General features: G+C 53.8%; 5 protein-coding genes across 5 annotated transcripts; 4 read left to right on the top strand and 1 right to left on the bottom strand.

Moving 5' to 3' along the window:
* Positions 1 to 1993: 1993 nt before the first annotated feature.
* On the top strand, positions 1994 to 3945 carry PACC1 (pH-response transcription factor pacc-1; the record flags this gene model as incomplete). Its single annotated transcript, XM_062915912.1, has 3 exons — positions 1994 to 2254; positions 2313 to 2607; positions 2711 to 3945. The coding sequence occupies 3 exons, from the start codon at positions 1994 to 1996 to the stop codon at positions 3943 to 3945; spliced, it is 1791 nt and encodes a 596-aa protein (XP_062761917.1).
* A 4776-nt stretch (positions 3946 to 8721) lies between these two features.
* Positions 8722 to 10857, top strand: QC763_709195 (uncharacterized protein; the record flags this gene model as incomplete). Its single annotated transcript, XM_062915911.1, has 1 exon — positions 8722 to 10857. One exon carries the CDS (start codon positions 8722 to 8724, stop codon positions 10855 to 10857), a length of 2136 nt encoding a protein of 711 aa, XP_062761916.1.
* A 611-nt stretch (positions 10858 to 11468) lies between these two features.
* On the top strand, positions 11469 to 13250 carry QC763_709193 (uncharacterized protein; the record flags this gene model as incomplete). Its single annotated transcript, XM_062915910.1, has 1 exon — positions 11469 to 13250. One exon carries the CDS (start codon positions 11469 to 11471, stop codon positions 13248 to 13250), a length of 1782 nt encoding a protein of 593 aa, XP_062761915.1.
* Positions 13251 to 13847: 597 nt separating this feature from the next.
* On the bottom strand, positions 13848 to 14636 carry SOL1 (suppressor of los1-1; the record flags this gene model as incomplete). The annotated part of the gene is made up of 1 exon (XM_062915909.1): positions 13848 to 14636. The coding sequence occupies one exon, from the start codon at positions 14634 to 14636 to the stop codon at positions 13848 to 13850; it is 789 nt and encodes a 262-aa protein (XP_062761914.1).
* A 1288-nt stretch (positions 14637 to 15924) lies between these two features.
* Positions 15925 to 17999, top strand: PHO13 (p-nitrophenyl phosphatase). Its single transcript, XM_062915908.1, has 4 exons — positions 15925 to 16852; positions 16921 to 16942; positions 17005 to 17073; positions 17125 to 17999. The coding sequence occupies exons 1-4, from the start codon at positions 16787 to 16789 to the stop codon at positions 17892 to 17894; spliced, it is 927 nt and encodes a 308-aa protein (XP_062761913.1). The 5' UTR covers positions 15925 to 16786; the 3' UTR covers positions 17895 to 17999.
* Positions 18000 to 18571: the final 572 nt, after the last annotated feature.

The raw sequence follows: 18571 nt of genomic DNA, 5'->3' as shown, positions 1-18571 counted from the left end.
AAAATAAGCGGGGGCGTGAAATCCCTGGTGACAACAGCAATGGTGGTTGGACGTGGTCGTCGATGTCGATATCCTCACCTCCATCTTTTGTCGTTGATCGAATTGTTGATGTTATTGTTACACTACACCCGACGTCATCTCACCTTTCATTGTTGATACCAAGCTTTCCAAGAGAATCCCACGAGGAAACGGGCCACCGCTTGTCCCAGGATCCCGAGAGGACCCAAGAAGTCAAGGAATCCGCAGAGAAGGCCACGGATATCTTGGCCCCGTTGGAGGGTTTGAACCAGAGAGAAAAATAGCTTGGGCAATCTTGGAAAAATCAACCGCGCAACCGATGCGGGTGAAAGAGGGGAGGAAAGGGGGCAGCAGACCGTAGGAAATCCAGCCAAGAATTGCGAACCACCTCTCGGCATCCTCGGCGTGGCTGGGCACGTCTGGGCAATTGCTGGGCATGGCTCGGCGAGCGGTAGAGAGACCAAGAGTTGCCAAGAAGGAAGTTCAAGCTGCCGAGGAGAATCGCCAAGATCAAAGATGATGTATAGTAGGTATGCGATGTGGTTGCTTTGACGGAGCGTGTGCCGTGTTCGATAATTGGAGACGTCTATCTCTGCCGAAAAAATCAAAGTGACTGGAAAGGAGTTGTTGATAATCCTCAGAACCCCACAGGAGCGCAAGAGTCTGGTTGAGGTTGGGTGATCCAATCAACGAGGCTGTGGGGTGCAACTCACCTCTCTCCCCACTTCATCTCGCCTGGGATGGGGACCCAATGCGCGGGGTCGCTCAACATAACGGACGACAAACGTGGAGATGGTGTAGCACGTGCTGTTTGGCACGCAGCTCAGGCAGCGGCTTATTGTTTTTTTTTTCCTGGTTTTTTTAGTTTAGCGGACGCTGAACCGCCGCTTTGAAACGAACGTTTTCTGCTCGCTTCGAGAAAGCAGCGCGCAGGTTGGCTCTTGTTGACCCAAACTGATGGTCATCGCCCAGGCAAAACGGTATCAAAGAAAGTCGGGGTCGCCAAGGGCTTGGCACGCGGAGGGGTGATCTCTTGGCCTTGGCAGCTGCTTTTGTGTGCAGCGGTGCTGTTGTGATCAGAAGTGGTTTGATAGCATTATCAATCGGCAAGCAGCCGCAAAAACCAAACAATCGCCCATCCAGAATTAAGAATGATGCCCAACATGGATGACCCGCAACAACACAGCTGCCAGAGTGGAACGATGAACTTCCTTGCCAGTTATCGCGATCGAAGATGGCAGCTGTCAGGGGTTGGGGTTGCATAAGTGCTGGAGATGTGGGCAAAGCGTAAAGCGTGTGACTCTCGTGGAGTGAGGCAACAAACGGACGCCAAGGGATTCCTCGCAAATACCAAGCCTTGGCGTCATCTTGGCTGTCCTTGGCGACAAAGTAGTGCTGTTAGGGTTTGTTAGGAGGTCAGGGCGCAGCACTGGTGGTTGCCTCAACAGCAGAGTGCAGCAGGTACGACGGGCGGGCCGACGCTGCCACCATCAGCCAATGATGTGAGCTTGGCATCCGAGGCGCCGACTTGCCAAGCGGGCCAAGGAGGCCAAGAGAGTTTTGCCAAGAGTTTCCGCCATGTATTGCCATGAGGGCAAAAAGCTGTAATAAAGGACATAATGGCCCGCTGTTCTCCTGATTCCAATACTGAAGCATTTTCCTCTCTGCAACAAACTTTGAGCCACATCCACGAGCAGAATCAAAAACATTTGCAACAAGCATCGCTGTTTCGTCCATATTTGCCGTTGCGGGTTGTCTGATTCCATCAAACACACCGCGTCCCGACAAGACCAGTTCCGCCCAGCCAACACGCTTCTCCCGGTCTTGGCATCTTCCCACCGCAAGCAGCCCATTCTCGGCGTCCTTTGAAAAGAGTGGGGCTAGGGCTTGTCTCTCTCGACTACCCCACGTGACCACAACAGAAAAACCAACCTTAAGCTTCTTCACGTGCACTTCACGTGATATCTCGACAGCCATGTCCTCCTCGGGCATCTCACCTACACAGGTGTCGCCAACGGCACCCGCTGCCGATACCACCACTGCTGCTGCTGCCACTCCGGCTGCTGCTGTCGCCGCGCCCTCCTCCGGGTCGTCCAGCTCTACCTCCAACGGCGCGACTCCCGCGCCATCCACTGCTCCCACCGCCAGCTCATCCAGCAGCACTGCCCAAGATGAGAGCCTTGTGTGCCGGTGGTCTGAGTGCAACGAACGGTTCACGTCTGCCGAGGTCCTTTATGTAAGTTGTTTGTTCACTTGCTGTGAACGAGAGCTATCGCTGACATTCGCTTTTTCAGGAGCATATCTGTGAGAAGCACGTCGGCCGCAAGAGCACCAACAACCTCAACCTCACATGCCAGTGGAACGCTTGTAGGACAACCACTGTGAAGAGAGACCATATCACTTCCCACATCCGCGTCCATGTTCCCCTGAAGCCCCACAAGTGCGACTTCTGCGGCAAGTCGTTCAAGCGCCCTCAGGATCTCAAGAAGCACGTCAAGACTCATGCCGATGACTCTGTTCTGGTCGGCAGAACCCAGGACCAGCCCGGTGGCATGAACCCCGCCTACCGTGCTCACCCAAACTCCAAAGGTATGTGACACATATGCTACTCCTCCTATCTGTTGACTACTCGACGTACTTGAACAAACACGTTTTCGTTCTCCCAGAGGTTTCGAGGCTAATCCGCCTCTAGCTCCCCCCGCTTTCTATGATCATAATGGCCACATGCGCGGTACTAACACCGGCCCCTTTGGCCACCCGCACCAGCAGAATGGTCAGCCTAGTTACTACGGCCAGCACCCCGCGGCTCCCCAGCACCCATCTTATCACGCTGGGCCCCCCATGTACTACTCTCAGCACATGGGTGCTCCCCGCGGAGATTTCATGAGCCACCATGCCTCTTCCTATGCCGACCCCCGGGAGAAGCGCCAGCTGGATAACTTGAACGAGCTCTTTGGAAACCTCAAGCGCCGTCAGATTGACCCCAGCTCGTACCAGCAGGTAGGCCGCTCCCTGATGCCCATCCATGGTCTTGGCTTCCAGGCTGGCGGCGGTGTAGCGACCGAGTACATGGCCCAGGCTCCCCACACCCTCGCCATGGGTGGTGGTTCCCATGCCACTCCTCTCACCCAGCACTACTATCTGCCACCCATGCCCAACCTTCGCACCAAGGAGGACTTGACCCAGATCGACCAGATGCTCGAGCAGATGCAGCACACCGTGTATGAGAACACCGGGTCTCCCAACTCTCACTATGCCCCTGTTGATCTCCGTCACCCATCGCCTTCTTATGCCGCTCGCCCAGCCGTCGACCCCTATGCTGCTTCTGGCGCTCAGCAGGTTGTGTCTCCTCTCAGTGCCGCCCCGTCCCACTCCAGCAGCGGCACCCCCGCCGTCACCCCTCCCTCCAGCAACATGTCGTACACTTCTGGCCACTCGCCTACCACCTCGTCCTCCGGCATGTCTCCCATCTCGCGCCACAGCTCCACCTCGGTCGCCTATCCCAACCTCAGCAGCCGTGCCAACCCTCTGCCTTATCCTCCTACGGCTGCTGGTCTCGGGTCCAACTTCACTCACAATGAGCGCCGCCTCTCTGGTGGTATGCTCCAGGCTGCTGCCCGCCGCTCTGGCTCCGAGTCGGACGGTGCCCGCACTCCCACCGCTGCCCAGCCTGGTGCCTCCTCGGTCAGCTCACCTAGTGGCGATTCTGAGGGCCCTGATGGCGAAACCTATGATGACTGGCTCAATAACATGCGCACCATCGAGGCCTTGAGAAGCGCCATCCGCCAGCGCCTTGAGCGCCGCGACTACGAGGAAGACACGGATAACAGCCGTATCGACCCGGCGCTCGCTGATCGCTCTCGCCCCAGCCCTCCCACTGACCCCGGCCGGGTCACTTACCCCGTGCTCCCTCCCGCGGGGCACTAAGTCATGTGGAGTTGAGAGCAAGTTGGGTACATGTGTTAACGATGCGGGCTCTTGCCCATGAAAAATACTTGCTTGGGGTTTTGTGTTGTTTACTACACACATTCTTATGTTGTTTTTTTGCGGAAGATACCTCCACTCATGGCCTGTTGTTGTCGGTCGGCTGAGGGGAACAGGCTGGGAAATAGTTGTTGTTTTCTGTCCTTTTTTTTTTTTTTTTTTTTTTTTTTTAAATATTCTTCTGGTAATGGGGGGCGCTTGAGCGGACGTCGATGGGGATGACTTTTGTCATGGGTCGGTCATGATGATGGATGGGATGTTTATATCCGTCATGGACCGCTGTTGCTGTATTTTTTATATGAGGGAGACCTCTTTTGCAGCGTGGTAGGCTTTATAGCCGGGAAGCGAGAATAAAAAGTGTTTGATTACTAGATATCGACTTTATTGCTGGCTTGTGTAATATGACATGAAATGTTTCCGTCATTTGACAACGGGCTGTGATTTCCTTTGAACCTCTCCCATCCAAGCTTTGGGGTTGATAATCGCGAGGAGGCGCTGCTCTTTCGACGATTTTCATCTGATTTTAAACACCCATTTGATGACAGGTATTGCAAGGACGAAGAGCATCGTGTGAAAGCGCCGCTCTGGTAGAGTTCCCCGGCAAGCAAGCCAAGGATCACAGACAAAAAAAAGAAAAAAAGTCCAGTCGTCCCCTGAGCTGAAACACGGGCAAGCCGGGTGGTAATGACAAGCTGCGAGGAGCTCTCACATGCAGTCGCTGATGAAGGAGCGCTCCAGGTCCTTTGAGAGGCCATTCAGCGCTTCCTCGCCTGCTCGCCTAGCTGACGAGGGATTACTTAGCGTCTTACACTGAGAAGCTGCGCGTGCGCACCAGTGAACACCATGCCCTTGCTCGCGATCTACCAGCCTGCGAACAAGCTGCATCAATCCTCCCCACCTTGCCCTCTCGAGGAGACCACTCTTCACGGCCTAGAGACCGAACAAGCAATTTGGCAAATTTCTTGAGATAACCTTTACGGAGCCCCCTATTTGTCTTACCAGCCTCCCACCCCCCCATACCTGTTTACTTACCTTTCCGATAATATAATAAAGGCACTTAAAAGAAAACATAATAAGTTTTCAAATTATCTTTAAAGGCCTTAGAATTATCTTTTAAGGCTTTTAAATTGTCTTTCCAGCCCTCTTCACTATCTTTTAAAGCCTTTTCATTATCTTTTAAACCTTTTTAACTATCTTTTGAGGCCTCTTCACTATCTTTTAACGTCTTTTGATTATCTTTTAACGTTTTTCTAATTATATTTTAACATTTTTTTAGCTATCCCTTAGAGCCTATCGAATGTCTTTTAACCCTTAATAATTATGCCTCGCAATATAGTTAAATTCTATATTAAGGGGGGGTGCTGGTAAGCTAAATAGGGGGTTCCGTATAGGTTCTCTCAATTTCTTTGCCAAAGATGGACTTTTCGTTTGCCGCCCCATGGTTTGACTGGGCCGACGCCCTCGCGGGCGAGCTCGCTCAAGAGAATGCCGCAACTGCTAACGCGGCGCAGAGAAGCGCTATTCTCTTCTCCTTTCGGCTTGCGCGTGCCTCTTGAGAAGGCTTAAGGGTACCATCTATCCATCAAGCTAAAGCCAGTATAAAGGATGGCTTCTTCTCTGCCATTAAGTCGCTCACAGTTGGTTTTCCTCCACACAATACCGCCAACATACCACCCTCTGTTCGAGCTCTTTCCGACGGTTTCACCGAGCCAGGTTGAGAGCTGGAAGTGGGCAAATGCTTGGATGCAGCCTTGATCTCTTGCACACGCTGCTTGCTGTAAGTTAGCCAGATAACATCCAGTCATTCTGTCCACTTTCACTTTGGTTGGCCTTTGTTTTGGCTTGGTGGATGAGAGGATCTTATCAGGTTATGTGGGTAGCTGATTGGTCTTCACCTTTCTTTAACTTATACCAGCAAGTAAAAGGCAATTATTCCCAATGAACCACCTACCTTCCTCTCCCAATCGATCTCTCTACCTACTCAACCAAACTCACAAACAACCCCGCCACCGAAACCTGCTTCCCCAAACTCCCCTTCTCGTAGGGCCCACCCTAAGAAACACCATGCAAGTTCCGCTCCCCATCCTCCCCACTTGCTCACCACCCCCCGATCATTCTGCCACATCTCCTCCGCCCATCGAGTCAACACCCCTTTTATACGGCCTCTCACCCGGGTACGTCCTATCCAACTTTGCAAGATTATACGCAACTATCCCCTTGAAAGCCTGCTGGTCATTATTACAATTCCCATCCCCCTCACAAGACTCGGTTAGAATCCCCGAAGAAGACACCATCAAAAGACTAGAACTCGCCACCGCCGCATCGGCGATTTTCCTCGCTTGGGAAAGATATTGACTATCCTTCGTAGCTGTATAAACATCTATTCCCCATTGGCAGCGGTTCAACACAGGCTACCTTCCATATAACACACCAACCGACCAGCCCCCCACCCCCAGCACCACCCCCTGATTATAACTCCACTCCGTCTGGCCATTATTTCTACAACTCCCATCCTCCGTCAACCCATCATTGACGAGGTTCTGCTCATTAATCATCCCACCACCCCGAAACCACTCCCACCTTTGCCTCGCCCTCGCGAGATACACCTCCTGCTGCGTACGCAGGTACAGCCCCGGCGCGAGAGGCAGATGGCGCGGGATAGAGGGACGGTGGTGAGGAGGATGTGGGAGGGGAGGGCTTCATTTTTGTGACGACGAGAGAGGTCGAGTGCGTAACAGGAATTTGTCGTTGGTTGACTCTGTCTAGTTGGAGAGGTTGGTTCAACGACAACCAAACTGTCTATGGTCGACGATCTTGACACCGTTCCTGTTCGCCCGCCCAAGGTACCTACCTAGTTACAGCTTTCCGCCTTCTGACCTGCCATCTCAACCAAGCTCGCTCATCTGAGCTTCTTCTTCCCCAGATGATGACCATAACTTACGGCCCTACCATGAGCAAGCTTGGACACCTCTGCATCTTTGCGCATTGTACCTGACAAGCCCCATACTTCAGATTCCACCGTTTGGTCATGACGATATGTACCACGGCTGGCCATGCGGACAAGCAATGACCAAAAAGAAGCTTGTGCCCAGGTCCACTCGGACTCGACGACCAAAATAGCAGAATCGAGTCACTGCCGGGCCCTTTTGTGCAAGGAAAACCTGCCTCAACATGTCAACGCTCAGGAGCTCAGGGGGTGGCTGTATTGTTCAAACGGTGTAACCACCATCCCGCCCACCCTCACCGACGCAAGAGTGTCTGTCCCTTTTCCAAATGAACTCTTTAACTACCTCTCATCCGCCCCCGGAAACGCTCCCACCCACACATTTTCCCCTCAGTGACGTGTTGAAATGCAGGTCCTGATGAATAGGTCACACCCCCAACTTCGGAACCCTTCTCGAACACAGTGTGTGTGCCTCGTAATCCCGTACATATAGGAGTGGTTCGACGCAGGCAACCTGCCGGACACGACAGAAAGAGGCACAGAACAATTCTCTTGCATGAGCACATGGGTGCAGTGAAATGCCGACGTGCATGGGAGAAAATCTCTGAGGAAAAGTCATCATGCAGGTGAGGTGGCATTGCATCCCGAGAGTCGCCTTCTTTTCCCTTCTTTTACCTCTCGGTCAGAGAGGCCCAATATCGAAAAAAAAAAAAAAATGTCTTGCCCGACGAGAACTAAAACCCCCACGTTGGATGTCCGTTGTTGGCGTTACAGAAGGGATCGTCGTGTAATCTCCTGCCCTGTTAGTCATCCCAGCCATTTTGTGAGGGATTACTAACAGCCAAGAGAGTTGTGGCTGCGGGAACCAATGCACACTTGCAACGTCCACACGACGCCTCCACCGCGATTGCCGCTATCTTCAACGACAGGGCCGGGGAAGGGAAAAAGACGTCATCTAATGTCCCCTCTCGAATATCGAACGAGACTATTGACAACGAGAATTATGAACTGACAGAGAAACAAACCCAGTATGTCTCTCGCTTATGTCCCGTATACTCTGCTCTTGTTATCATCATCACGGCTGCCACGGCATAAATGTCGATACGACAGAAAAATACAATGGGCCTTTTTTTCTTGGATCGCAGAAATTCTAGCGAGTCATCGCTGGCACTCTATCCTTGTGATGGACCAACCAGCCCGCCCTGTTGGGATTTCTCCCGCTCTCTAGCCAGTCAAGCTGTGTTTCAGCCGGCCAGGGAGCCAGGGGGTTAACACTCCCCGCGGCGATCGTCTAATTTGAGCCCTGCTGTGGAAAGTGGGTTGGATGCCTGTTTGCAGCGTCACCAGCAAAAGACTCGAAAACCCCGTTGTCCCGTCCGTCCCGGCATCCCGAATCCTTTTTTTTTTCTTATTTTCTTTTTGCTCTTATTTTTTCGGTTTATTATTTGCTGTCTTGTTATTGCCTCTGTTTTATACCCCTACTTTATGCGCACGCCTTTTGACTCAGATTGCTTGATTTGATGGACCAGGGGTGTGGTGAAAGCTGATGACCAACAAACAGCCCGACATCCGCGAGGAACAAGGAATCCAGAAACTCATTTGACGGAGAAGAGCCGGGATATCGCCAGTGAGCGAGTCCATGTGCGACACCAGCTGCGGGTTTCGCCGCGTTGCTTGAAGGAAAAGTGAGCAAAAAAAAAAAAAGATCCCGACGTGCGCTACGCTACTATCCGTGCCTACCTCGATCCACACGCGGGCAAAACGAGACGAACAAGATGATGGAAACCGCGAGCTTGCAGCTCCCTAAAACGGGCGGCAAGTCTCGCTTCTCAAAGGCCCTCCCTGTCCCTCCTTCTTTGCCTGCTCTCGACTTCGACACGGACTCGTTCGGGTCTGACCTCCCACTGCCTCCGCCACCAAAGAAGGACCTGCCCAAGACACCTGTTGCTGGAGCCCCCCTTCCCATCATCAAGAAGCCCGTACCGGCCGCAAAGGACTGGGACACCAGGAGCACCTTCACCACCAAGACTGCTTATACCATGGCTGCCGTTGCTCAGCCTCCCCCAGATTCACCTCTCCCGCGCCTGCCTGCAAAGTCTCCCGGACTCCCACCCCCGATGAGTGTGCCACGCCGACGGCCCGTCGCCTCCCCGACTGTTGCAAGCCCCTCGGGTCCGGCCCCGACATCTATCCCAAGCCCGACGTTGCCAGAGAGAGTTCCCTCACCTGCTGGCTCATACTCCAGTCTACTGTCTGCCTACTCCAACCACACATCTGATTCTACACCGAGGACATCAACAAACTCTGCCAATGAAGTGGTTTCCATTGTTCCATCCAAAGATTCTCATTCAGCGTCGTCGCCCACAATAGGAAACGAGGCTCGCATTCAGTCGCAAACACTTCCGTCATTGCCCTCCGGCCAACATGCTCAAACACAAAAACCCAGCACTTTTACTCACCAGATGTTTAAAGAAGACCTCGAAGAGCTACCACCTCCACCGCCTCTGAAAGATGCCCAGCGGCTTGCCAGACCGCAAACACCGACGAGTCTGCAGATATCATCATCGTCTGTCCAACCACCAGCATCCACGCACACGGCCACATCCCCGCTAGTAGATAACCGTTCTCCACAGGATCAGCTCTGGAGAAGAAGATCACTAAAAGCCGAGAAAAAAGTTGACGTTCCTGAACTCAACCTTGCTTCCAGCAACGGATCCACCGCTGCGTCCAAACAAACGCCACAACCACCTTCACAGCAGCCTCACTCTTCACAACCGCAAGAGCAACCTCCCCCGTCCACGGCACAACGTGCCCCACCACCCCAAAATTTTGCAGGTGGATTGCCAGGGCGAAATATTCGGCCAGTGCATCCGAGTGAGCAGGTGGTGCCGCAGATCGAGGTCAATATGGGGCAAGAAGTGTCCCATGTGAAGGACAAGTTGAGGAGGAAGGGCAGCCAAAGTCCGCCGATCGAAAAGGCTTCCAGTCCTTCCAGCTCGTTGCCGGTTGTGTCGCCATTATCCGCCCGGCGATTGCCGACGCCAGAGTACGGGGCGAATGATGTCGAAAGTCCCGTGATGGCCATGGCCGTGTCGCCAATATCGCCGGCGATTACCCCAGAGTTGCCAAGTGAGCAAAGGCCGGCGCCGCCGCCGCCGCCTTCTGTGTCACGAAGCGCGCTGGGCCCCCCTCCGGAGCACGCATTACGACAAGCTAGAAGCAGTCCCAATTTGGCGCCCAAGGCCAGCAACGGGGGATTTAATGGTCGCTCACCAAACGGTTTGCCATCTTCGCCTGTGCCTAGCCGTGACCGGTTCGCGAACCCCCCGCACTCGGCCCGCTTCCGAGCCGACTCTGGTTCTGGGTTTGGACCGAACCGACGGGATCCTGCAGGTTCGTCTCTGGAATTGCAGCCACCATTTCAAAGGCAACCGCAATCACGACCGCAGAGCCCGGCTTGGGGTGGCAAGCCCGTGTCTGAAGACGGATCAGTCATTACGCTCCGAGCAGCACCACCAGCAATCCGACCAGAGTTTTTGGATTATCCCCTCCGGGAACACGACCCAAACGCACCAGATGAGACGGATAACCCTGGGGCGGGGTTGTTTCCCAGAAACTGGTTCACGCCTGCGCCGGCGGAGGAGATACTGGATGCTAGGCCGTTGCAGGAGAAGCATTTTCGGTGTATCACTAGCCATAGGATCATGACGGCGGGGAAGCAAAAGAATAATCCGATTGCGTGCCGGACGTGTGGGCACAAGGATCGGAATGCGGAGTGTTATATTTGTAGTGCGTGTTATTTGAATGTTTGTTCGGGGTGTGTGGGGTTGTTGAAGAGGAGTAGAGGGGATTTGGGGGTGGTGATCAAGGCTGTTGAGGAGAAGGGGAGGGGGGAGGGGGGTGATGTGTGAGATTGGGGATTTTACGGCGGGATAAATTTTGAAGATTTATGAGTAGATGGGGGTGTGATCTTGGGGAATAATAATGAAGAGATTTTGAGAGGAGGGCGAGATGAATTTTCACTTTTTCAGTTGGTTGGTTGTTAGTTGGTTTTTGGGGGGAGGGAAGGGTCAGATGTGATGGACGGAACGTCGAGTTTTGATCATTTACTGGAGGAGGGCTTTGGGTTGTGGAAGTTGTATATTTTTGATACCGTGTACAATTATTTTATAGGGGGTCTTTGGGTCAGAGTATTGGAGGTGTGGGAAGGTTAATGAGATTGAGTTGGATGTTCATCTGAGACTACCTACTTGGAAATGGTGATTGGGAGGTTGCGATGTTTGCTGAAGGTGAGATGGGGGGTGACGTTGCAAGGCGCCCCACTTTCTTTTCCCCAGCTGGGGTGGCACAGGGCTGTTGGAGCTAGCTGTCAATACAGGGGCCAATCACTCCATTCAGCCTCGATCGCCAAGACAACAAACAACAACAAAAGTCGGCGTGTGTGTGTTTGGGTTTGGGTTTGGGTTTGTGGTATTTTTGACACCTAATTTTTTACGGCGTGAAATATTGTGGCGATATCATCATGTCGTCCACGCAGAACAACGCGCTGCCTGGTCGCGCGAGGAGTTTGAGGAAGCCGACTACGGTGGGTGAGCATCACAACAAGGGGGGGCTCGGGAGCGAAAGTCAATTGCCGATCAGGGGGGCATCTTCAACGGGAACGGGAACGGTATCTGAGCGTACACTTAGGCGGGCGGCGGGGGTTGCAAGGGGTAGTAGACCCTTGTCTGGAGTTTTTGGTGGTGGTGGTGGTGGTGGTGGTGGAAGGACGACGACGATGACGACGACGGGGACGGGGGCGGGGCAGGTTTCTTCTGCTTCTTCTTCTTCTACCAACCCAGACTCATCGAGATTGGGGAGGGCGCCGTCGACGAGGCAGGTTTCGGTTTCTTCTGCTTCGGCGGGGAATGGGGATATACCCGGGACGACACGGCTTACGAGGGCGGCGTCGACACGGCAGTTTCCCGGTGCCTCCTCCGCCAAGTCAGCAGCTTCTCCAGAGGGGTCGGGTATTGCGCCTCCTAGACGGACGGGGACGGGGACGGGGACGGGGACGACTACTACCATCGCGGCAGAGCAGCAGCCGCCAACACCTCTATCCCGCCGCCAGACAGTCACCGAATCAACCTCGCGCAGGCCGACAACATCAGGCGGTCCAATCCCACCACCAAAACGCATCCCCTCCACCACCACCACCGCCGCCCACTCACGCGCAAAATCAAGCGTGACCACCCTTTCGAGCAGTAAAACCCTCCGACCACCATCATCAACATCCCAAACCTCCACTTCTACTACTTCCACCACGACGACGGACCGTTCCAAACCCCCAATCACACGCGCCCCTCCTCCTCCTCCTCCTCCTCCTCCTCCTCCTCCTCCTCCTCACAAACGCGCCCCATCTCACCCTTCCCTTTCCACCCAGCCATCAACACCGGGAGTTGGCAGAACCAGATCCCTCAAACTACCACAAGGTGCGCTGGCGGCAAAGACAAAACCAGAATTCAACACGCACCAACAACACTTTTCCCCCTCAAAAAACCCCCAGCTGCCAAAACTGTCCGCCAGAGAAATATTAGCCCCCCCGTCGCCAAGCAAACTACCCGCCAACCTGGCCATCTCAGCAGAGACAGCACGGCTGCAAACCGAATTACTTCAACTATCCCTGCTGCATCAGTCGGCCGAAGAGACAAAACTCCAATGGGAGGGGTCGGCATATGAAAGGTTACGGGACAGATTCGGGGTGCTGGCTGGGCTAGAAAAGGAGGTGGTCAAGTTAGAGGGACGAAGGGGGGAGGATGACAGGGCGAAAGAGTTGTTGGACTGGGGAGGGGGAAAGGGACTGGAGGGGAGGGTGAGGGTTTTGGATGAGGTGCTGGGCAAGGTGTGGGGGCTGACGGAGAATGGGGGGAGGTATTCGAGGGTTGTGGCGAGGTTTGGGAAGTGGTTGGGTCAGGCGGAGGAGGTGATGATTGCAAGGGAGAAGGGGGAGTGGGGGTTGGTGGAGGGCATTGGGCGGGAGTGGAAGGAGGAGATTGGGAGTATAAGCAGGAAGGTTCATGCTGTTAGCCAGGAGTTGTATGGAATTTTGGACGGGCGTGAGGCTGGTGAGGCGGGGGGGTTGGGGAGGGTGCTGAATGGGGTGAAAGACCTGATGGGGGGGATGGTGGAAGAGATTGAGATTATGGAGGTTGTGGAGAGGGAGGTAAGGGAGCAGGAGATGGAGTGGGTTAGGAGGGTTAATAGGGAGGGTGATGAGGGGGTCGAGACGAGGAGGAGGGCGGGGGCAGTTTGGAGGGCTTTTTGAGGGGCGGTTCATGATGCCAGCGACGAATGATTTATTGATATGGCCTAGGAGTGTCCCTGGCAATATGGATTTTGACGGGGGTTGCCGATTCTCTCTTTTTCCTTGTAACCTACACAATGGATATCATACATACAATCCACCGGTTGCCTGTTTTGAGGATGAACAAAGCTCTATAATGAGAGCGCATACGTAGCTTTTGGCTCATTTAGTACAGCACCTGCAGTAGAAGGGCAAGAATGTGAACCTCTTCAGCTCTCCTGTAGCGTTTAATCAGAATCAACTGGTGCCAAGAGAACCACATGATCACGGTTTCCACTACACTTCAAGCCAAAATGATGAAATATCAGCAGTGGTTAAGAGCAGTTAAGTGTATCAGAAGGGTCCTGGTCTCAAACTACTCCTCAAAAGTCAAGCGCATTCAAGGCATCGAAGCCACCAAACAAATGAAACCCTCTGGGATATCAAAACACATAGGACAAAGCCTTTCGTAAACGAAGAAGAAAAAAGAGAAAAATCATAACCTCAACAAAGTGAAGAAAGCTTGTTCATTTCATATCCCTCTTCCATCCCTCTTTTTTTCTTTCTTTTCCGTCCCCCTTAAAGAGAGAAAGGCCTCCTAGGATAACTGACACCCTCCACCGCATCATTATCCACAAACCAGCTCGCCCTCTCCCCCGCGCCCTCATTCACCAGCGCGCACGGCAACCCGGCCCCCTCCTCAAAAATCTGCTTCATAATCTCCTTCTTCCCACCCCCCGTAGCCACAAACGCAATCCTCACCGCATGCGTCACCACCGGCAGCGTAAGCGTGACCCTCTTCGGAGGCGGCTTGGGACTATCCTCAATAGGCGCCACCCACGCGCTCGTCTCCCTCAGCAACTCATGCCCGGGAAACAAGCTGCACGTGTGCCCGTCCGGTCCGCAGCCCAACAGCAAAAGGTCAAAAATCGGAAGCTTGACGCTGTCCCTCGAGGCAAAAGACCTGACGAGGGCTTGCTCGTACTGATCCGCCAGCTCCTGGGTGTCGTCCAGATATTCGGTGTCGATGGGGTGGACCGTCGGCTGGCCGGTGCCGGCTGGGAGCTTGTCAAGCAGTTCTTGCTTGAGGAGGAAGTAATTCGAGTCTTGGTGGTCGAGGGGGACGGCGCGCTCGTCGGCAAAGAAGATTTCCCACTTGTCCCACTTGACTTCGTCGTTGGGGCCCGAGGGGGGGGCGAGGAGGGCCTGGGCGAGGGTTTTGGGGAGGGAGCCGCCGGAGACGGCGACTTTGAAGACGCCGTGGCGGGCGAGGCCGGCTTCCTGGCAGGAGATGACGTAGGCGCGGAGGGCGGGAGCTAGATTGTCCTTGACTGAGGGGAACGAGTAGAGGTTCGCTTGTTTGGCCATCTTGACGGTTGTGTGTGGTTGTTGTGGTTGTGGTTGTAGTTGTGGTTGTGGTTGTGGTTGTGGTTGTGGTTGTGGTTGTGGTGGTGTTGGTGATTGTAGAGCTCCGAGATAGATAAGGACCAGAGATAGCCTCAGCTTCGGGGTTGTTTAGGTATGAGTTGCAAAGCAAAAGTCCAGTTTGGGCAGGGTGAGTTTCTAAGAAAGATGTTCCCGGTCTTCAACGGGGGTTGTTGGGAAATTTGTTGTGGGTTCTTGGCGGTTGTGAGACACACAAGCAGGCGTGGGGGAGGAGGTGCGGGGATGGAGCTTTTTCGGGGGTTGGAGGGTTAGCTTGACGCGGGAGTGGGCGATAAGATGCTGTGGTTTTTACTGTGGTGTTGCCTATGTGGTAGTAGATGAGCTGAGATTCCCAACGACGCGGTATCTTGAGTGTGGATGGGTGGGCTGTCTTGCGCGGGATTTTTTGTGGCTGGGTTTCTAATGGAGGGGCGTTTTTCGTGGAGGGCTTTGTTGGACAGGAGGGGTAGCAAATGTTTTTGTGAGGGGCAGCTGCAGAAGAGCTTTTTTGGTCTTGTCCAGCTCAGCAACCCCTGTTTGAGCCTCTTTTTGCCTGTAGTTGTTAGTGACGAGAGTTTGACACCGGAGTGATCACTCCTCAACAGAGAGTAATTCGGGATTTTTTAAACTTTGCAGGAAAAGAGATGCTCGACCCCCTAAAGTCTGGACATGCCTATTACGTCTAGAAATACTAGGACCGGAGCGCGACAGACAAAGCAGTCCTGACCCGGAGATGAGGTTCAACTCGCGGCGCAAAAAGCTCGATCCGGCACATCGTCACAATGGCTCGCTGATGGTTGCTAGTGCCGAATACCCTTCGGCATCGGCCGGCGCGTGGTAGACACCGTTGGGAATGACGGGCCCGTCGATTAGGGCAGCCGATATCCTTACCAGGGTGACGGGTTTATGACGATCCGGCAAGATCTCATCGATGACATGCGCCGGTAATGGTCTATGCTACACTCGTCGGAGGAGCTTCGATGAGGTCCGAAATATGCGCACAGATGCATATAAAGACTTCAACGCCTCTTCGTACAATGCTTTCAACTAGACATGAAAACCGTTTATAAACTGCACCAGACCACCTGTCTGGTCAGCATACGTGTACAGTCGAAACTATGGCAAACGCGGGTAATACGGACCGTTCATGTAAAAGCCTTGATAGCCCTCACATCAGAGTCTCCAGGGTGGAGGTTTCGATATGAGAATTAACCACACCTCCAATCATCAGTAGGCATAAAATCTGATATGCTCTCACCATGATACGATTTTGTGTTTGGATCGAGTATAATCATGGGGACAAAGGTTGTCAATCTTTGCCATTCGCGGAGCTATCTCCGCGGCCTCTTGATGGAAACAATGGAGTTGCCAAGACCGGTCACGAAAACACAAGGACCGCTCTGGAACAGAAGAGGACTTGGGATTGAGGTTCAACGATTTTTGAATATTTCGAGCGCTCTGGGCGGTTCTCTGTCTTTGTAAAAGAAAAAGTCAATTCTCATCACATGATGGAAGGCTGTGGTCGAGACTTCTCGAAGTTGTTGATAGTTAGCGGGGGTGGGGTGACGCTGCGGGGTTGCTGAGAGCTTTGGGGGTCTGGGTGGAATTCATTGCGTCATAGTCCCGCTTTTGGGTGTTTAGGGCAGCAGCTCCACCATATTTCGTTCTGAGCATCTGGGATTCTTTGGAGCATCGTCGTCTTTTTCCAGCCAGACTCGGGCTGCAAAAGTAAGGCCCAGAAGGACATCAGATGACAGCCAGGTCGATCTCGTCACCCTGTTTTGCAGCTGTCACAGAATCCCGAAGATGCTTGTCGAGTCCAGATTGATCCGACGACAGCTTCCTTCTGCCGCCACAACAATGCAGCCAATCATGGTCAACGGCCAGCTGAGAAGGGGCTTGGGGATCCTTCGTGGAGGCGGCAGAGTCGCAAAAGCCCATAGCCGAATTTCAATCAGATTGACCAAGACCTCACTCAACCCACCGCATCAGTGAATACCACTTGACTCAGTCGACACAATCATACCGGGCCCGTTTACCTCTGAAGCCACATTCTTGGTAATACTCTCCATTCCGCCTTAGAATCCTGCACCATGACGACGCCAAAATACCTCACCGGTGATGCGGCCGCCATTAACGAGTTCATTGATCGCTTTGATGTGCGTTGACACTACCAGCTCCCATGCGCCCCCCCCCTGCCTGTTTTGCCATACTCATTGCCCACCAGGTGTTTTTGCTAGACTGTGATGGTATAGTTGCTCTCGCTTTCGGCAGCTCGCATGGTGATCCGACGTTAACAGTCTTGCCGCAGGAGTCATCTGGTCCGGCGAGCATGTGTTCGAGGGGGTTGTGGAAACTCTGGAACACTTGAGATCCAGAGGTGAGAGCCCTGTCTTGCTTTCGGCCTACTCAGATGGCTAACCCCCGATAGGCAAAAAGACAGTCTTTGTGACCAACAACTCGACAAAGTCTCGCCAAGAATACCTCAAGAAGTTCACGGGCTTAGGAATTCCGTCTGACGTGGAGGAGATATTCGGTTCGGCATATTCCGCCTCGGTTTACATCTCCAGAATCCTCAAGCTCGCGCCGCCCAAAAACAAGGTTTTTGTCATTGGAGAAGCCGGCATCGAGCATGAGCTGAGGAGCGAAAATGTACCCTTCATTGGCGGCACTGACCCTGCCTTCCGAAGGGATGTCACCCCTGAAGACTTCAAAGGTCTCGCTGATGGTTCTCTGTTGGACCCCGAGGTGGGATGCGTGCTCGTCGGTTTGGACTTTCACATCAACTACCTCAAGCTCTCGCATGCGCTCCAGTATCTGAGGCGGGGTGCCATCTTCTTGGCGACCAACGTGGATTCGACCTTCCCGATGAGCCACGGCTTCTTCCCCGGCGCAGGCTCGATGAGCATGCCTCTCGTGTATTCAACGGGCCAGAAGCCGGTGGCGCTCGGGAAGCCTAGCCAAGCCATGATGGATGCTGTCGAGGGCAAGTTCCAATTCGATCGTGAACGCACGTGCATGGTTGGGGATCGTCTTGACACCGACATCAAGTTCGGAATCGAGGGGAAGCTCGGTGGCACGTTGGCAGTCCTAACGGGCGTAAGTCAGAAGGAACACTGGGAGGCAGCGGATGCGGTTGCGGTGCCAGCATTCTATGTGGACAAACTGAGCGACATTGGGCTTGTCGCGAGGAAGCAGTGAGGTTGTTCCGGGCCCATGACGGGGTTTCCTAGGTGAGAGACAGGACAGCTCGCACAAGCAGACAGCAAGCAACCAATAGATTTACGGCGTGTTCTTTTCCAGACACTTGTGTTTGAGCTGGGTGATCTAGGTGACACAGATGCGATGCTGTGGCCGCTCGGTTCCAAACGGCGGAAACGATGCCAGGAGGCAAAAGGGACGAGGTGCGAGGTGGTCACTTGTGGTGTAAGGTGTAGGGACGAGCCGCAAGGACACGCAACCCGTCGCCGCAATCAGGAGACCGCCAGACTCCCCCTTGGACGAGAGCTGGAACCTGGAACTTGGTCTGGCGTGCATTGGGGGGTTGTTGGAGGCTGGCTATGACGTAGGTCCAGACCGTGGCATGGGGCACGCCAATGGGTGCCAGGGAGCTAAGACGGGCTTGCCACTGGCCAGCTGCCACAGCGAATATGCAAGCCATCATTTGGGGCAGGACCCTGAATCTCAGGGAACCCGAACACCCGCGGGTTTTTGGTGGGTGTGAACCCTGTTTTAACCGCATCTCACAGGGGTCTAGGTGGGGCCAGGGTCTCGGTCGGTTGAATCTCGACCTTGTCACGACCTGCCATCTTTCCCACGGGCCCATCTCAGCTCCCAACACCGCTCCAATAACCCCCTCCCCCTCCAGACATATCTTG

The sequence above is a fragment of the Podospora pseudopauciseta genome (assembly GCF_035222475.1).
Source record: "Podospora pseudopauciseta strain CBS 411.78 chromosome 7 map unlocalized CBS411.78m_7, whole genome shotgun sequence".
Lineage (NCBI taxonomy): Eukaryota > Fungi > Ascomycota > Sordariomycetes > Sordariales > Podosporaceae > Podospora > Podospora pseudopauciseta.
The sequence above is the reverse complement of the archived record's forward strand: the minus strand, read 5'-3'. Positions and strand labels throughout refer to the sequence as shown.

What these genes read in the sequence shown, in the direction of transcription:
- PHO13 (XM_062915908.1), top strand. Translation starts at nt 16,787, where the DNA reads ATGACGACGCCAAAATACCTCACCGGTGATGCGGCCGCCATTAACGAG. An exon ending in AGTTCATTGATCGCTTTGAT is followed by an intron (nt 16,853 to 16,920) that starts GTGCGTTGACAC and finishes ATTGCCCACCAG; the next exon opens with GTGTTTTTGCTAGACTGTGA. An exon ending in GTTTTTGCTAGACTGTGATG is followed by an intron (nt 16,943 to 17,004) that starts GTATAGTTGCTC and finishes GTCTTGCCGCAG; the next exon opens with GAGTCATCTGGTCCGGCGAG.